Source organism: Podarcis raffonei, chromosome 12 (assembly GCF_027172205.1).
Source record: "Podarcis raffonei isolate rPodRaf1 chromosome 12, rPodRaf1.pri, whole genome shotgun sequence".
NCBI classification, from domain to species: domain Eukaryota; kingdom Metazoa; phylum Chordata; class Lepidosauria; order Squamata; family Lacertidae; genus Podarcis; species Podarcis raffonei.
In genome coordinates, this window is record NC_070613.1 from 2722714 (window position 1) to 2739001 (window position 16288).

The 16288-nt window shown below is 47.3% G+C and overlaps 1 protein-coding gene across 2 annotated transcripts in view; it reads left to right on the forward strand.

The window, feature by feature from the left end:
* Positions 1 to 16288, forward strand: part of SMARCC1 (SWI/SNF related, matrix associated, actin dependent regulator of chromatin subfamily c member 1) — a 99837-nt gene that overhangs the window by 66759 nt on the left and 16790 nt on the right. For both annotated transcript variants that reach the window (XM_053359513.1, XM_053359514.1), the window contains exons 22-26: positions 604 to 665; positions 2127 to 2241; positions 4052 to 4206; positions 6292 to 6426; positions 13328 to 13589. In XM_053359513.1, coding sequence (XP_053215488.1) covers positions 604 to 665; positions 2127 to 2241; positions 4052 to 4206; positions 6292 to 6426; positions 13328 to 13589 — 729 coding nt within the window. The remainder of the gene's footprint in view (positions 1 to 603; positions 666 to 2126; positions 2242 to 4051; positions 4207 to 6291; positions 6427 to 13327; positions 13590 to 16288) is intronic.

Here is a 16288-nt window from a genome sequence, read left to right on the forward strand (position 1 = left end):
ATATATATTCAGTGGACCAATCAATCTGCTCTTCTGGAAAGCAAGTGAAAGTAATCTCTATACAGTGGTACCTCGGGTTAAGTACTTAATTCATTCTGGAGGTTCGTTCTTAACCTGAAACTGCTCTTAACCTGAAGCAGCACTTGAGCTAATGGGGCCTCCTGCTGCTGCCGCGCCGCCGGAGCACGATTTCTATTCTCATCCTGAAGCAAAGTTCTTAATCCGAGGTACTATTTCTGGGTTAGCGGAGTCTGTATCCTGAAGTGTATGTAACCTGAAGCGTATGTAACCCGAGGTACCACTGTACATATATATGCATATGTAGCACAGGCCTGCCAGTGTATTCTCAGACCGGTGGTGGGCAGAGGAGCATTGATTCCTGGGACGGGATGACTCGTAATGCTGATCTGATTTGAAGGTTTGATTACCCATGGCCAGCAGGGATTGAGCTGCGATCGCCTTGTTCAACGTGATGATGATTTGTGAAAGTGCTCCGAAAAACAAAACAAGAGACTTCCATTAGTCCTCTGATGGGTTATCAATAACTGTTCCTGCTGCCACACAGTCAGCTTTGTATTAAGTGTTAATTATTCTGCCTTGCAGATGGAGCTGAAGAAGAGAAAATGGAGACAGAGACAGATGGACCACAGGCAGAAAAAGTTAAGGTCTGACTGCTTCAAATGCCATTTTTTTAAATCGTGCAGTGCTTCAAGCATTTCATGAGTATGAATTATTACTATTAATAATAATACAGAAGCCCCTGAATGAAAATAAAGTCCCATCTTCACAAGCTCAGAGTTTGCTTTAAGAAAACATCTTGTTTTTTACCTAAATTAAAATTATGTATTTATTAATTTATGTCCTGCTTAATGCAAAAATCGGCTTCTATTTTTATTTGTTTCATAAAGTTTATACATCAGTTCATTATTTTTTTAAAAAAACCCTCTAAATGGTTTTCACGTATAAAAACCAATTGCACAAGCATTAAAATATAAACATATGTAATCCCTTTAAAACATATTGCTAACTTAAAGCAGGAGACTTGAGTAGGAAGATCTGAGGAATGCCAAAGTAAACACAGGATTCTTTTGTTTACATCTGCTACAGAGCAGACAGGTGCCTATGCATATTGAGCTAAATCAGCCTTCGTCAACCTGGTGCCATGCAGATGTTTCAGACTACAACTCCCATCAGCCCCAGTCAGCCTGCACTCTAGTTGGGACTGATGGAAATTATAGTACAAAACGTCTGGGGAGCACCAGATTGGCGAAGGCTGGGTTAAACCATGCAAAAGCAGTCAATGAAATCCACCAGTTTGGACTTCCAGTACGGGACTTGTTTCATTGGATGTTATTTTCCCCACTATGCTCTTTTCTTGTTAGAAGGGAATATTTGGAGTCAGTTTTAGGTGCAGTATGCTGTGGGTTAAACCACAGAGCCTAGGGCTTGCCGATCAGAAGGTCGGTGGTTCGAATCCCTGCGACAGGGTGAGCTCTCATTGCTCAGTCCCTGCTCCTGCCAACCTAGCAGTTCAAAAGCACGTCAAAGTGCAAGTAGATAAATAGGTACCACTCCGGCGGGAAGGTAAACGGCGTTTCCGTGCGCTGCTCTGGCTCGCCAGAAGCGGCTTAGTCCTGCTGGCCACATGACCCGGAAGCTGTACGCCGGCTCCCTCAGCCAGTAAAGTGAGATGAGCGCCGCAACCCCAGAGTCAACCACGACTGGACCTAATGGTCAGGACCTTTACCTTTTAACACATAGAGAAACTGAAGCCAAGAGTATTCACTGAAGACTCTAAGCTGGCTTTTCTAGTTTGGAGCTTTGGAATCAGTCGAGAGTATTTCTAAATAAGGAAACAATTGCCTTCTATTTTTTTTTTTTTGACATCCCTTGCTATTTCTATTTTTAAACACTTGGTGTTCCTAATGCACCAATGTTCTTCAGGAAAGCTATCCTTTATTTTCATGGCCTGCTGTGTCTGTCTGTACCTCTGCAGTTATTTGTTTCCTGCTCAGTAACTACGGTTGTCAAGAGGAATATTCCCCCCCCCCATGGAAACCTTAAAATTTCGTTTCCCTGAGCTGTTGTAATTACAGTATGCCTCCCCCACTTTTCATATGCTCTAGATTGAAAACAAAGGGGACCATGAACTTGGAGATGCAAACAAGGCACAGGAAGGAGACGAGGAGAAAAACGCAGAAAAGGAGCAGGATGGCGATGTCTCCCAGGACTCCAAGCCAGGTGGGAAGCTTCGGCTTCGCTCTCCCAGCTGCGCAGAGGCTTTAAAGTGCTTTCCCTGTAGTTCCAGACATGTCTCATAAATTAAGCTGTAACGAAGGCATTATTCCCCATAGCATGAGTTGCCAACATGGCACCCCCAAGGGCTTTCCCTTTGCTCCCTACCCACCGCCAGTGAAATTAAGGCTTGAAAAGGCTTTCTGTTATAGCCAGTAAAAAGTGGAGGCTTAACTCTCCCCTCCAGGGCTGTAACAAACGAATCCTGAAAACAGCCTATTTCTGAACTTAAGTTAGGCTTGGGAAAGAATTCCTATTGCAGTTTGGAAGCTCCTTCCAATTCAGGGGTGATTTCTAGGGCAGAAGAGGGGGGAATTGCAGCTGGAGGGGAAAGGGTTACACCTTCCGTCCTCAGCGCGCACACACACACACACACACACACACACACACACCTTTTGCAACCAGTAGAAAGCTTCTTCAAGTCTAATTATTGCAGAGGTGATACAACTGGGGAGGCAACAGTTAGCGCCTCCGTGACCACTGCCTCTGAAATTAGCTTGGGAAGAAATCTCTTGGCTTTAATGGAACCCATTTTTCAAGACTAATCATTGTGTGTGTGTATTAGCAGGGGGGTACCATCCTGGAGTTTAGACCTGGGAAGGGAAGGTTATTTCTAGCTGCCTCAGCTGCCCTCCCCAGGAAAATACCCCGATTAGTTTAGCAAAAATATTTTTTCCCCAGCCTAGTAGCTGCCAGGGGAGAGAAGTGAGAGTGGTTGCAGTGCACAAGTGATTACAGCTGTGGCCTGTGCTCCCATGGAGATCCCCACATTTTCTCCAGTTTGTGAATGTGTCCGTGGGCGAATAAACATCGACAACCCCTACCCCACCGTGACATGCCTGCTTTGGATAGAATGCAGTAGTCCATATTCAGGCTTTATCTCACAAGCCTGGCTCAGGCACTAAATCTTGATTTGAAATCCTTTCATGCTACAGGCAGGAATTCTTTTCAACTTGGTTGTACACTTTGGGTAACAAATGCTGAGCTGAAGCAGCCCTGCCTAATAGGAATTGGGTGTGTGATTTCCTCTTGCTAAGCCATTGGTTCAGCCTTAATCGGGAAGAATAGGTGGGCAGGCTGTGCCCACTTTTTAAGTATCTTGCTGTCTTCTCTGCCTTTCAGTTGTCAGAAACTCGATAATTTAAATCATGAAAACATTTATGTCCTTTAGAACAATTGAGTCTGCTTTTTTGAAATTTAAATAGTTGGGCCGGGGATAGGTTTTTAATAATTTCTCTTACCTTTAGTGTTGATTTGCATAGTTGGGGGGGGTGGAGAAGGTGAGCTAGAGGAACCCCTTGCCCAAAGCAGCATCATTAGCCTGGTAACAAGAGAAAGGTGACGGTCAAATGATTATTTCGCAAATCATGGATAGGCCAGTATATCCAGTGAGCTGGTTCTGGGTGCTGTTAGGAAGCTGTCTCACTGCAGCAGTCCCTTGACTTTAAACTCGAAAACCAATATTTCTCTTTCTCAAATGGAAGGGGACATTCTGAATGGGTGCACTGAGCACACCACGTCCTTCTTGGGGCGGGCCAAGCCAGAGGTGTCTATTTTCTTGGCTGTTCTAAGGAGGGCACCCAAGATGACAGCTTATGACAACTAGTGGTGTCTTTCCGAGAGTGAAGCTGAAAGTACTTCATGGTCTTATTTTATGCTAGAAGTTTGAGCGCTGCACAAATAATCAGGAGCGAGATGGTGGCATCAGCTGCGCTAAAGGGATGTGCAAGACTAACTAGGGAGTGTTTTTGTTTAGATGAGAAGGAAGCAGACGAGAACAAGGAGAACCTTGATGTGTGCAAAGACAAGGAGGGCGACGCTGGGAAGAAGAGAGTGGAGCACGAAATCTCTGAAGGGAACGTGGCAACGGCTGCAGCTGCTGCCCTCGCCTCGGCTGCCACCAAAGCCAAGGTTTGTCGGGCACAGATTTCCACTGCATCTGGTTTCCGGTGCTGTTCAGGGAACACTTTTAAAATGACCCCGTTGTTTGCAAAGGCACCAATAGAGCTTGTTTCTGCTTCTCATGCCTTTTTAAAATGCACTTTCTGTGCTCCTCAGCTTCAGCTGTATGAATGTTATCATTAAATGAAATTTGTTTCCCTGTGAATGGGTTTGAGGCTGCCATTGTGGGCTTACTAAAAGGCACAGTGAGAGAGCCTATCCAGAAAGTTTGTCAGCTTCTTTTTCAGCTTTTGATGGGCTATTTCTTTTGGTGGTGAGAAGATTCAAGAACTCAGCCAGGCATTCCTTTCCTCATAAGCCTATTACCGATTCCTTGGGAGGTTAACACATTTGAAAACAGAACTTAGAAAGTGTGGCTGAAGGAAGCCCTTGTGTGGAACTTACAGAACCGGAGGAGGAATTTCCTCATTTTTCTGGCCTTCGGCACTTGGCGCAAAATAAATGTTTTTCTCCTGCTCTGTTCTCAGTTTTCCGGTTTCCAGGCTAGCGCACAGAGTCCCTCTTTAGCAAGGCTCTCCCCCATGATTCCCCCTGCCCGCTTCTTTGGTTCTTCTTCTTTAAAAAGAAGGGTTGTGCCTTTTTGGCCTAACACTTCCATCTTGAACAGTGATATCTTCACAGAATGGTAGTATGACGCGTCTCTTGTTAAAGAATGAAACGGAAAGAAATATGCCCAACGAATGGAGAAATCAATGGCAAAATAGCATGTTCAAGAAATTTGGGGCCGTCATACGTCTTAGTGGAGGGGTCCTTCCCCTTCAACCATAGATACTCCCACAGCCTGACTTGTACCATCTCCGAGTGTTTGAGACTTACAGCCTGAGCAGAGGGCTCTTGTATAACATAGGTTGCTGCAAGTGTCCCATCCATCACAAACTGTTAGGTGTCATTAAAGCAAGCAATACAAAACCGAATAAGGATGAATATTCTGCAAACAGGAAGGGTGGCTCTTCTGCCTTAGCTAAGCCAAGCCTCCTTTTCTTTAAGGTGTGAGTAGAGAAAAGGTGTCTGGCTAATTTGGGAAGGGCCTGTAGCTCAGTGGAAGAAGATCTGATTTGCATGCAGAATGTCCAAGGTTCAGTCCTTGGCGTTTTTAAGTGAGGCTTAGAGAGTTGCTACCAATCAGTGTGGTCAGTTTGAATTCCATGGAGACATAGGCATCCTCCGCTCATAAAAGAGGGAGTCGTTACTGGCAGTTCGGTGCTTTCCAAAGCTGGATCGTGGGGCAACCGTGTTCTGCTTTTCTCTTCCAAGTGGAGAGGATGTTGGTGTGCTCAGGTCCTCCTGGTCGGCTTCTTACAGGTACCAGCCACTGTGTGAGCAGGATGCTAAACTAGATTGGCCATTGGCCTGATCCAGTAGGCTCTTAGTAGATGAACCAATCATCCTCCTGGTTTGCATGAAAAATCTGGGAATTGTCTTGGGTATGACTTAGTCCCATGTATCAAAATGTACTCTTAGTAGTGCCAGTTCAGCATGACAGCTGTTCCAGAGGTTCCCATGATCATAACTTCAGTGTCAAAGCCCATCTTGAACAGTCTTTCAAGATGTCTTATAGAAACATTGGAGTAAATGAAGTTATTACATTAGTGGAAATTTTAACATACTACTTTGTAATAGGTTGTTGTAATGAGCTCCTACGTAAAGTAGTTGTACAGTTTCAATTTCAGTAGTCTACGGGTTAATACTCCATGCGAGCGGCAGTGGAGGATACATCAGGGGCTACTTTGGCCCTCTGATAAATCTTGGCATTAAACAGGTTCCCAAGCAAATACTGTAGATAGCATAAAAATAAGCTACCATTGAACCTTCAAACCTCACTTATTGCCTCATTCAGTCTCAGCACCAGCTAGTTCACATTTTCAAAGGACTTTGACGCTGTATAAGACCTCTGAAATCTTAGAGGAAAATGAACTGTTACCAGGTTGGAAGTCAGAAAATGTTTTGTGCAAATGAAAAAGCTGGGGGGGGGGGCTTTGCTATTGTTTCTCCTGCATGTAGGTAAGGTGTGTGTGTTTGTGTTTTTCCTCCCAGCATCTAGCTGCTGTTGAGGAAAGGAAGATCAAGTCCTTGGTCGCCCTCCTGGTGGAAACACAGATGAAGAAACTGGAGATCAAACTCCGTCATTTTGAGGAGCTGGAAACAATCATGGACAGAGAGAAAGAGGCGGTAAGACTGGTTGGGGAGGGGGCATGTTTATTTTTTACATGGTGCCCCCTGAAAGCTCAGCGGCGTTGGTCCTTTGGGGGCTGTGTCAGTTTAAGGTTTTCATCAGCATTTAAATGCTGCATCTCTCCTGTGCATTGATGATGCCTCCTTGCTTTTGGATAACGCACGTCCGTACAGATCTACTCTTCATATGGTTTTGAAAGTTTCATTCCATATGCATTTATGGAGTGATTACTTATCTCAGTTCTGCGACACTGTGGACTTGGTTTTTTCCTGTTGGATGCAAGAAAAATTGGAGAACGGTTTGGGACACTGAGTATCTGAGGATAGTTCCTTCAAAATGGAGTGTGCTGATTTGGTTCCTAGACAGCCTTCTTCTTGGTCAGGCTGCTGCTTAAACAGGTTCTGAACACCCAGAATTCACTTGGTTTCCCTCTTGTCACTTTCCCTTGGGTCATTTGGAACAAAAGTAGCTGTGTGTGTGTGTGTGTGTGTGTGTGTGTGTGTGTGTGTGTGTTGGGATATATCATTAGCAGTTCCTTCCACCACCCCTCACAGGACCCTCAAATGCCAGCCTAATTAGATTCCCTTTAAAAGTTGCAGGAGCAGTGTCTAGGATCGGACCTTGGTGAGACTGCAAAAGGGTGTAACTCGGGGCAACTGCAAGGCTGATGCTAATGGATGGAATCCTTGGGCACCTGCATAGGCTCTTCCTTCATCCAACAGCTGTCTTGGACAGCACCTCTGCATTGCAATAAAAGTTAGAGAGGAAGCCTATAACTAGTTAAATTGAAACATCGTGCAATAAAGCACCATCCACCTAGGAGCTTAGCCCAGGTTTCAAAATCCAGGTCAATTGCAGTGTTTTGATTTGCTTCAAGAAGAAGTCAGAAGATGGACTGCTCTTTGCCTCTGTATGGGCAGAGCAGACCCACAGAGCAGGGGGTTGGACTAGATGGTGTACCTTCCAACTCTGTGATTCTCTTCAGCTCGATTTCTGTGACAGCATTTGCGAACCTGGTGCCCTTTAGATGTTGGACTATGGCTCCCATCAGCCCCAAATGACTGTGCTGGGTAACCCCTGTCGATTCTGTGTAGGGCTTGTTCTTTTTCTCATCACACAACCCCCTACACTTGCATCTTGTTTCTTCCTGATCAAGGGGTCTGGAGGCCAAGTGAATTGGGGCCTTGGGTTTCATGCAAGGGAAGGAATAGGCAAGGAGGAGCTTGTGTCCTCTTGGCCCCCCCCCCCTCCGTGTTGAGAGGATGTTGGCATTAATAGGTCTGCCAGGTAATTCTGCTTGACTGCTGCGGGGGCCTGCCTGGATGACGACAGCTTGCTCCCCTGGTTTGGCACTGAATGGGGAGGTTAAGAACTTAAGAAGAGCCCAGCATCCTCTTCTCACAGTGACTAACTAGGTGCCTGTGGGAAACCTGCAAGCGGGCTTGGAGCATGGTAATCATTCTGGACCAAAAACCAGCAGCTGTCTCCCCCACCCCCTCTCAGGACATCCTGAGCTTCTCCCGCTTGTCATCTTATCCTGGACTGCGAAAATTAGCAGTGGGTCCGGTAGCTGTCTGTCAGAGAGCAAGGAGAATTATTTTCCACGATTGGAACGCTTAAAGGATATGTGTTGTCCGGATTCTGACGCATAATAACTTATAGGTTCTTCTGCCCTCGTCCTTCAGCTTTTCCCCTCCTTTAGGGCCACACTCAACTACCTAGCGGGTGTGGTGGTTGTGGTTTTCAACAGCTTAGATAGCTAGCATGAGGGGGACCCAAGCCAGGTTAGGATGGTGGGCTGTGGGGGAGTCTTTAACACATTCCCCCTGATGCCATGGTGCTGATCAGAATTTGTCTATACTGACTGGCAGTGGCTCTCCCGGATTCCTGGCAGTACATCAGGCTTACCTAGAGATGTGGGGGTTTGAGTCTGGGTCCTCCTGCATGCAAAAATGCAGTGCTCTGCCACTGCATTTTCCTGCTGGCATTAATCACCTGACGTACCAGATTGCCAAGACAGGCTGCATCTTTCTGGCTCAGCTCCGTGTCAGGAGGTGTGTTGTATCTTCCACTCCCCAACACCAAAAAATAAAAATCTGTATCATCAGCTCCTCTGCTGAGCATCTCTGTCTTGCTCCTCCCCACCAGCTCACAGACCCCGCTGCTGATTGGCAGATAAGGCAAGAGCTGTTGCTAAGGGGGAGATTCTCCCTGGGTTCCCATATCTTTAAGGAAAATCCTCTGTTGCATCAGCCATTCTCACTCCATCTTCAGGCATTTGATATTCTGTCTCTTTCCAAGCAGACTTTCTCATTTGTAAATTTCCCTCCGAAAAGCTCCCAGCGATTAAAAAAATATATGCATCTTTTAGTCTATTTCTTTGGGTTAGTTGCCCAAAACCTCTCATATCACAATAAAGGCTGTTTCCTCGTCGTTTCGAAGTGGGGAGCAGAGAAGGGGAGTCAACAGGTTTGTGCATAATATGATCTAATTTGTAAACCGAAGCCGTTTTAGGGCTGTCAGCCCAAATTGTATTCTGAGTCAAGAGCACTTGTTAATCCAGAAATTGTGACAGAGTGTATTACGATGTACAGTTGACAGTGACATGTGGGGGGTGGGGGTGTTCGTTCCTGATTCCTGGAGTAGCGTTTTCACTTGTGTGCCTGCCTGGTGCCAAGATGAAAATTTTCCACTTATAAGATACCATTTTAAACAATGAAGTTACAACTTGGGTAAAGCCACCCAGCGGATATGAACCGAGGCCGAATTCCAGTGCACACTGCGTAGCAGAATCCCACTGGCTGTTATTTGAGAGGTTGCACCACAGGCTGAACCTGCCCTGTCCCCCTCCCACAATTTGGAGATGCACAGTGTGTGAGCAGAATTCAGGACCTGGTGCAGAATTTTACAACCTCAGATCCTGCTCTATTTCCTATTTTCATTAAGTTTCAGAAACCCCCGGGTGGTATCTGTCTTCCCACATGACTCTCTCTTTTTCTGGACCCCTGCCTCCTTCCTTTCATTGGTCATACCTTCCCAAAATAATAGTACTCAATATTTTTGAAAAAACAGCAGTTGTATAAGCCAAACAGATGCAGACGTTTGTGCTTTCCATTTGGCATTTGCATGCGAATATCTAGTTGCCACATCTGGGTATCCTTGGCTTGGCATGTAGCATTTGTGGCTTCTGCTGCAGCCTTGGGTTGGGCAGCCTGGTTCTTGTCATATAAAGCCCGCTTCAAGGCAACCTTTCCCAATTACAGATCCTGAAAGCCTTGCTCACTGTCAGCCCTCCCTGGCCCAATTGGATTGCTCCCTTTGATTACTGTCACCGCTGTGAGCAGAATCTCTGCTCCTGCCCAGCTTTTGCCGTCATGCGCTGAGTGCCGTGCAGAGCTTGATCTCGGTGTGATTTTTGTCTCGTCGTTTTCTACGTGACCTCGAAAAGTGGAAGCCAAAGGCTAGTGTGCTGAGATGTCTCCAGTATGAATTTGCAGTTAAAATGTCAATATGAGGAGGGTCCTGTCTTGGTGCTATCTTCCCAAGAAGGTTGACAAGTCAGTTCTTGACTAAACAGCTGGTGACGGGCAACCTCTAGCCTGCGGGGCTGTGTGGACCCATCAGGCCTCCCCTTTTGACCCACTGGGCTGTCATGGCCAAGCAAGCCCTACCTGCCTACACCTGTCACTTTCTATGGCAAAGGCAGGACTTTGCAGGCAATGCAGATCAGCTGGTTGTTTGTGCCTGCAAAGCTCTTTGTGCAGTGCCTGGGTGGTGCTGTGCGCACTACTTTGCCCTGGAAGCTTGGCTTCAAAGGCAGGCACACCTGGAGGCAAAGGCAGGTCACCTGGAGTCATTTGCACCAGGTAATTTACTTGTAGGTGGCCCCTGACTTGTGGGGATGTGGGGAAGTTTCTTGCTTCTGACCAAGAGGCATTCAGGGCTTTGGGGCTGAAAGGCTGCTCTGCCTCTGCTCTGTCTTTATTCTATGTGCTGTGTTCTGTGTCGCCTCTCAGACTGTAGCAAACCAACTTCTTCTTAGCCTCCTCCTTCCTGCCGGCCACCAGTCACTTCATCCGTGCTTCTCCTTTCCCAGCCTCTCCTATTGTCTCCTCCATTCAACTCCTGCAGCATAAAATTTATTTTCTTACCTGCTGCATTTTAACCCCACCTTTCCCTCCAAGGAGCTCCAGGTGGCGGACATGGTCCCCCGCCCCCTCATTTAATCCCCACAACAACCCCGTGAGGTAGGTTAGGCTAAGAGGCAGTGACTGGCCCAAGCTTCATGGCTGAGTGGGAATTTGAAACCCTGGCACTCTACTCCCAACACTCTTATCCGCTGTAAAACACTGGCTTGCTAAAATTCTCTCTTTTAAAATTCTGTTCAAGAGCTTGACTTGCATGTTTCGTACAGCACCTTGAATACGCTGCCCACTAAACGCATGCATGCATCTGTGGCAATTGCACTTTCTTCCTCCCCCACCCCTCGCCCGCCACAGTGATTGCACATGGCAAAACTGCTTGGAGAACGTAGCTTTCATCTGTACTGGTAGAGGTGTTGCCAAACTGTACCCTTTTGGGGGTCGTTCCCCCCCCCCCTTATGAACCCACATGGCTGCCTTTGCTTTTGGTATGACCCTTAAAGAGCTGTTGCCTGTTGCTAGCTAGCTGTTTGCCCCACTAGGGAAGAATGAGGTGGCCAATTTTGGCAGTGCTGTGGCTCCAAAGAGCCGCGGTTGGAAGGAGAGGCGTGTGTGTGTGTGCTTCCATCGCAGAGAGCTGCCACAACAATGCTGCTTTATTAAGCCTTCCTCTCAGAGCAGTTTCAGCTGTGAAATTGCCCCCCCAGCTATTGAATCGGGTGTTTTTTCTACCCACACACCATTATTATCACTGGTGAATCTTTGGAAATATGTGTCTTGTTTATCCAAGGAGAAAGGAAGGCATATTAGCAAAAATAAAATGCATCACAGTTGTTGCTTGCTACAGAGGCCACCCCACCACCCCAAGTACTGGAATGCAGCTGTGAGCACTCTCCCAGAAGGATGGTGCCCTGCGTGGTTGAGGTGGGTTTTAAGCACATGGTGTAGAGAGAACATGGGAGTGCAGGGGAAATGCGTCAGGCAAGTTATCCTGTTCTAATCTTCGATATGGATTGAAATCCAGGGTGCTTCCTACTTTGGGGGCCGGCACCTGCCTGCCGGACACGGCACAATGGGCCCCCGCTTCTCACAAATGAATACCTGGGGGGCAGCATTACTGTTTCTTTATACTTAATGTTCTGACTGCCCTGTTTCAGAGCGGGACAGTGGGCAGAAACGGGCAAGCAAAATGGCCAGGGGTTTGGAGAACATCATCTCTATCAAGGCTAATGTGTTGAGGGCTTTTTAGTCTGGGGGCGGGGGAGAGAGATCACCACTGGGAATGTTATAAAACTTGTGAGAGGTATGGAAGAAGCAGGTATTCCCCCCCTTTTTTCTATAATACTTGCACTTGGACACATTCAATGAAATTGGCGGCAGATTCAGGATGGAATAAGTAGCGTTTTATAGTGTTTAAATATTTTATATGAAATGTTTTAATTCATAAAGCATTTATAGATTACCTTTCATATTAAATAGCTCTTGTTGACACCTGTCTGTCTCAAGAGATAACTTAGTACGCCTCCAGCGCTGAAGTCAAGCTGCTGGAGAATAACAGCGCCCGCTGTGGGTGCAGAGACTGGTGACTCATAACTGCTGCCTCCCACATTGGGTTTTTGCTGCCTTAGCAGCACCGAAGCGACTTCTCTGGGGCGCAAGCCTGGGCGGTGTTTCTGGAGGTCCTGGGCTGCCCAGATGACAAGACCCACCCACCCTATCCTCATGGATGCAGTCCAAAATAAAGCAGAGCAAGACATTTGGCAATGCTGTTTACAGCATAAAATGAGGTGGATAGCTCAGTTGGTTAGTGTGGTGATGACTACACCAAAGTTGCAGGTTCAATCCCCATAAGGGATAGCTGCATATTCCTGCATTTCGGGGTGTTGGACTAGATTATCCTCAGGATCCCTTCAAACTCTAAAATTCTATCTGATAAAGCTTTTGCGACACAATAAAAAAAAGAAAATTGAAGTTCTAATGGCACAATTTACAACATATACCCCTCAGGGTGAGGTGATGGCTTTACACTGGCTCCCAGTACGTTTCCGAGCACAATTCAAAGTGTTGGTGCTGACCTTTCAAGCCCTAAACGGCCTCAGTCCTGTTACCTGAAGGAACGTCTCCACCCCCATCGTTCTACCCGGACACTGAGGTCCAGCTCCGAGGGCCTTCTGGTGTTTCCCTCAGTGCGAGAAGCCAAATTACAGTGAACCAGGCAGAGGGCCTTCTCGGTAGTGGCACCCACCCTGTGGAATGTCCTCCCGCCAGATGTCAAAGAGAACAACAACTACCAAACATTTAGAAGACATCTGAAGGCAGCCCTGTTTAGGGAAGCTTTTAATGTTTGGTGTATTATTGTATTTTAATATTTGGTTGGAAGCCGCCCAGAGTGGCTGGGGAAGCCTGGCCAGATGGGTGGGGTATAAATTATTTTCATTTTATTTTATTTTAAAGGGGGAAACCCAGCCAGATGGGTGGGGTATAAATTATTTTTATTTTATTTTATTTTAAAGGGCATTAGTCCAGAAATGGGGATGGTGGCGCTCAAGATCTCGTTGAGCCTCAGCGGTGTCATTTTCCATAACGGATGTGTTGGTTTAGTCGCCTGGAAAGGTTTGGGTGCCACTGCTTTAACCGAATATCAAGGAATGCTGTACTGTACAGACTTGTATGCGGAAGGAAAAGCACAAGGGGTTTTTTATAGCTTGGCTTTCAGTCAATACACAGCTGTGAATCTCTCCCTTTCCCCCATCAGCTGGAGCAGCAGAGGCAACAGCTGCTGACGGAGCGCCAGAACTTCCACATGGAGCAGCTGAAGTACGCGGAGCTCCGTGCCCGCCAGCAAATGGAGCAGCAGCAGCACAGCCAGAACGTCCAGCAGTCCCACCAGCATTCCAGCGGCCCTGGCATGAACCCTCTGGGGACACCCAGCCACCCGGGCTTGTTGTCTCACCAGCAGCCTCCTCCGTATCCCATGATGCACCACCAGATGCCCCCTCCTCATCCACCGCAGCCAGGTAAGGGCTGGGAAAGACACACACCCCTTTGGAAACGGGTCTGAGGCTGGACTGTGGAGAAGTGCCAGTTTCAGCAGGTTAGTATGCTTATTACGACTGCAGCGTTTCTGCAGACTCCCGCCCCCAGAAATTCATAGCTTTGTGGCAAAAAAGGGGCACAAAGAAATAGCTGAGAGGGAGCAATGTGCCTGCATGCTTGGGACACATCCATGTGTAGAAGTGTAAGGTAAAGGGAGCCCTGACCATTAGGTCCAGTCGTGACCGACTCTGGGGTTGCAGCGCTCATCTCGCTTTACTGGCCGAGGGAGCCGGCGTACAGCTTCCGGGTCATGTGGCCAGCAGGACTAAGCCGCTTCTGGTGAACCAGAGCAGCACACGGAAACGCCGTTCACCTTCCCACTGGAGCGGTACCTATTTATCTACTTGCACTTTGACATGCTTTTGAACTGCTAAGTTGGCAGGAGCAGGGACCGAGCAATGGGAGCTCACCCCGTCGCGGGGATTTGAACTGCCGACCTTCTGATCGGCAAGTCCTAGGCTCTGTGGTTTAACCCACAGCGAAGTGTAGGGGTTTGCTTTGAAGCTAGGTGTTCCCAAGAAGCCAAGTAATGGGCCCAGAATACATTGTTTGCTCTGCAAGGGGCACACATCACTCAGAGCCCTAGGTATTGGAGCGTTGGGAAACATCAGGCCACTTTACGATATACAGGTCCTGCAATTCTGGATCTTAAGTACCTCTCGTGCTATTTCCCCACACTTCATTATCGAAAAAGGGTTATTCCGATCTGGATAACTGTGAGAGAGACTGAGAGAGCACCTTTCCTCATAGCTGGCTTTGCACACTACCGTTTTGTGTAATTTCACCATGACCGCTTTTCATCTCCTCATTTTATATCTTCCATTTCCTGGCCTGTTGTAAGAGCCCCACTTGAGCACGCTTCTCCACACCTGTCAATCCATCAGCACTCTGGAGGCCGATGAATGAAAGAGGGCAAGCCTTCCATCAGATTACAGTGCCCTGGAAGGGGGGGGGCAGTGCCATTCTAAACAGGGGCTGCTTGTTCTGTCTGCTTAGCTGCCCTACACTAGACATGGCGTGATACACATGCGCTAGCACCAGTGCCTCACGACGCCCTGTGGAAAGCACTCGGGGGAGGCTTCTTCAAATCCAAGCCCTATCTTAAAATACTGAACCCAAGGCATCACCTCGTGATGAACCTTTTCCCATAACCTCTCAGGAGACGATTAAACAGCACATAACCTCCTGAAAGTAACTTAAGACCAGCCGCTCTAATGTGCCAATTGTGTGTGCGCCAACAACTGCTCTGAGAAGCCAAAAGCATCTAAAGGAGTGTAGTTCATGCTGCCTTCGGTTTCTGGAGCGCAGTCTCTCTCTCTCTCTCTCTCTCTCTCTCTCTCTCTCTCTTCTCACCACTACTGTTGCCTTGATAAAATACCGTATTTTTTGCTCTATAAGACTCACTTTTTCCCTCCTAAAAGGTAAGGGGAAATGTGTCTGCGTCTTATGGAGCGAATGCAGGCTGCGCAGCTATCCCAGAAGCCAGAACAGCAAGAGGGATTGCTGCTTTCACTGCGCAGCGATCCCTCTTGCTGTTCTGGCTTCTGAGATTCAGAATATTTTTTTTCTTGTTTTCCTCCTCCAAAAACTAAATGCGTCTTGTGGTCTGGTGCGTCTTATAGAGCGAAAAATACGGTACTTGGTGGATCAGTGTTACTGATAGTTAGCATGTTCATCTAAATCAGGGTTTCCCAAACTTTGGTCTCCAGGACTACAAGTTCTGTCATCCCTAGTTAGCAAGACCCATGGTCAGGGATGATGGGAATTGTAGTTCAAAAAAAGCTGGAGATCTGAGTTTGGGAAATCTTGATCTAAATTATTGTTTGCGGGTGTGCGGGGCTTGGACTAGACCCTTGGGATCCCTTCCAGCTCTACAGTTCTGCGTAACGGATGCCTGGGCTTCTTCGCCCTGAACGTAGGCATGCTCTTCTGGGAAGAAGTTGCGAACCTCAAGATCCTAAAGCAGTTTGTTCTCCAGGAAGAGAACAGATCCATGAGTAGGGAAGGCAGGAGTAGATTTTACAGTAGTTTGAAGTATGAGATCAGGAGAAGGGTGGTCGCTTGGGTGCTGTGCAGTGAAGTAGTTAAAATGGGAAGAGGAAGCAGCAAAGAACACCATGGCAAGGCTGTTCCGATGGGGAGGTGCAACCAGAAGAGGCAACTTGTCAGGTACACGATTCTTTCTGGGTAAACTGTTATGTGTTGTTAGAAATCCAGACCTGTCCGTTCTCATCAGTGGCGCTGTGCTTGTAGGCCTGCGGTGCCAGAAAACATGAGCAATTGAAGCCGGATGGATTTATTTTGCTCAACCTCTTTTGCTCCAGTACCCCAGAAGTCTGTGCCTCTTATCAAATGCGAGTCCTCTAGCAAAACTAATTAAAACCTGAAATGAAGGCATGGTTGGGAAAATGACCTGTTAACAGCCTCCTTCCCCTGAATGACTGGCACAGACTTCATGGTAGTCTGTGGTTGTCCAAATGAGTGGCAGGGATGAGCATCTTCCTCACAGCAATGTCAGAGGAATGAGCAACAAAGGTTGCCCCATTGTGGGGGGGCTTCAGCGCTCTTTGCTGTATGGGAGGGATGCAGGAAACTTCCCTCCATTGGGCAAGCCTGCAGT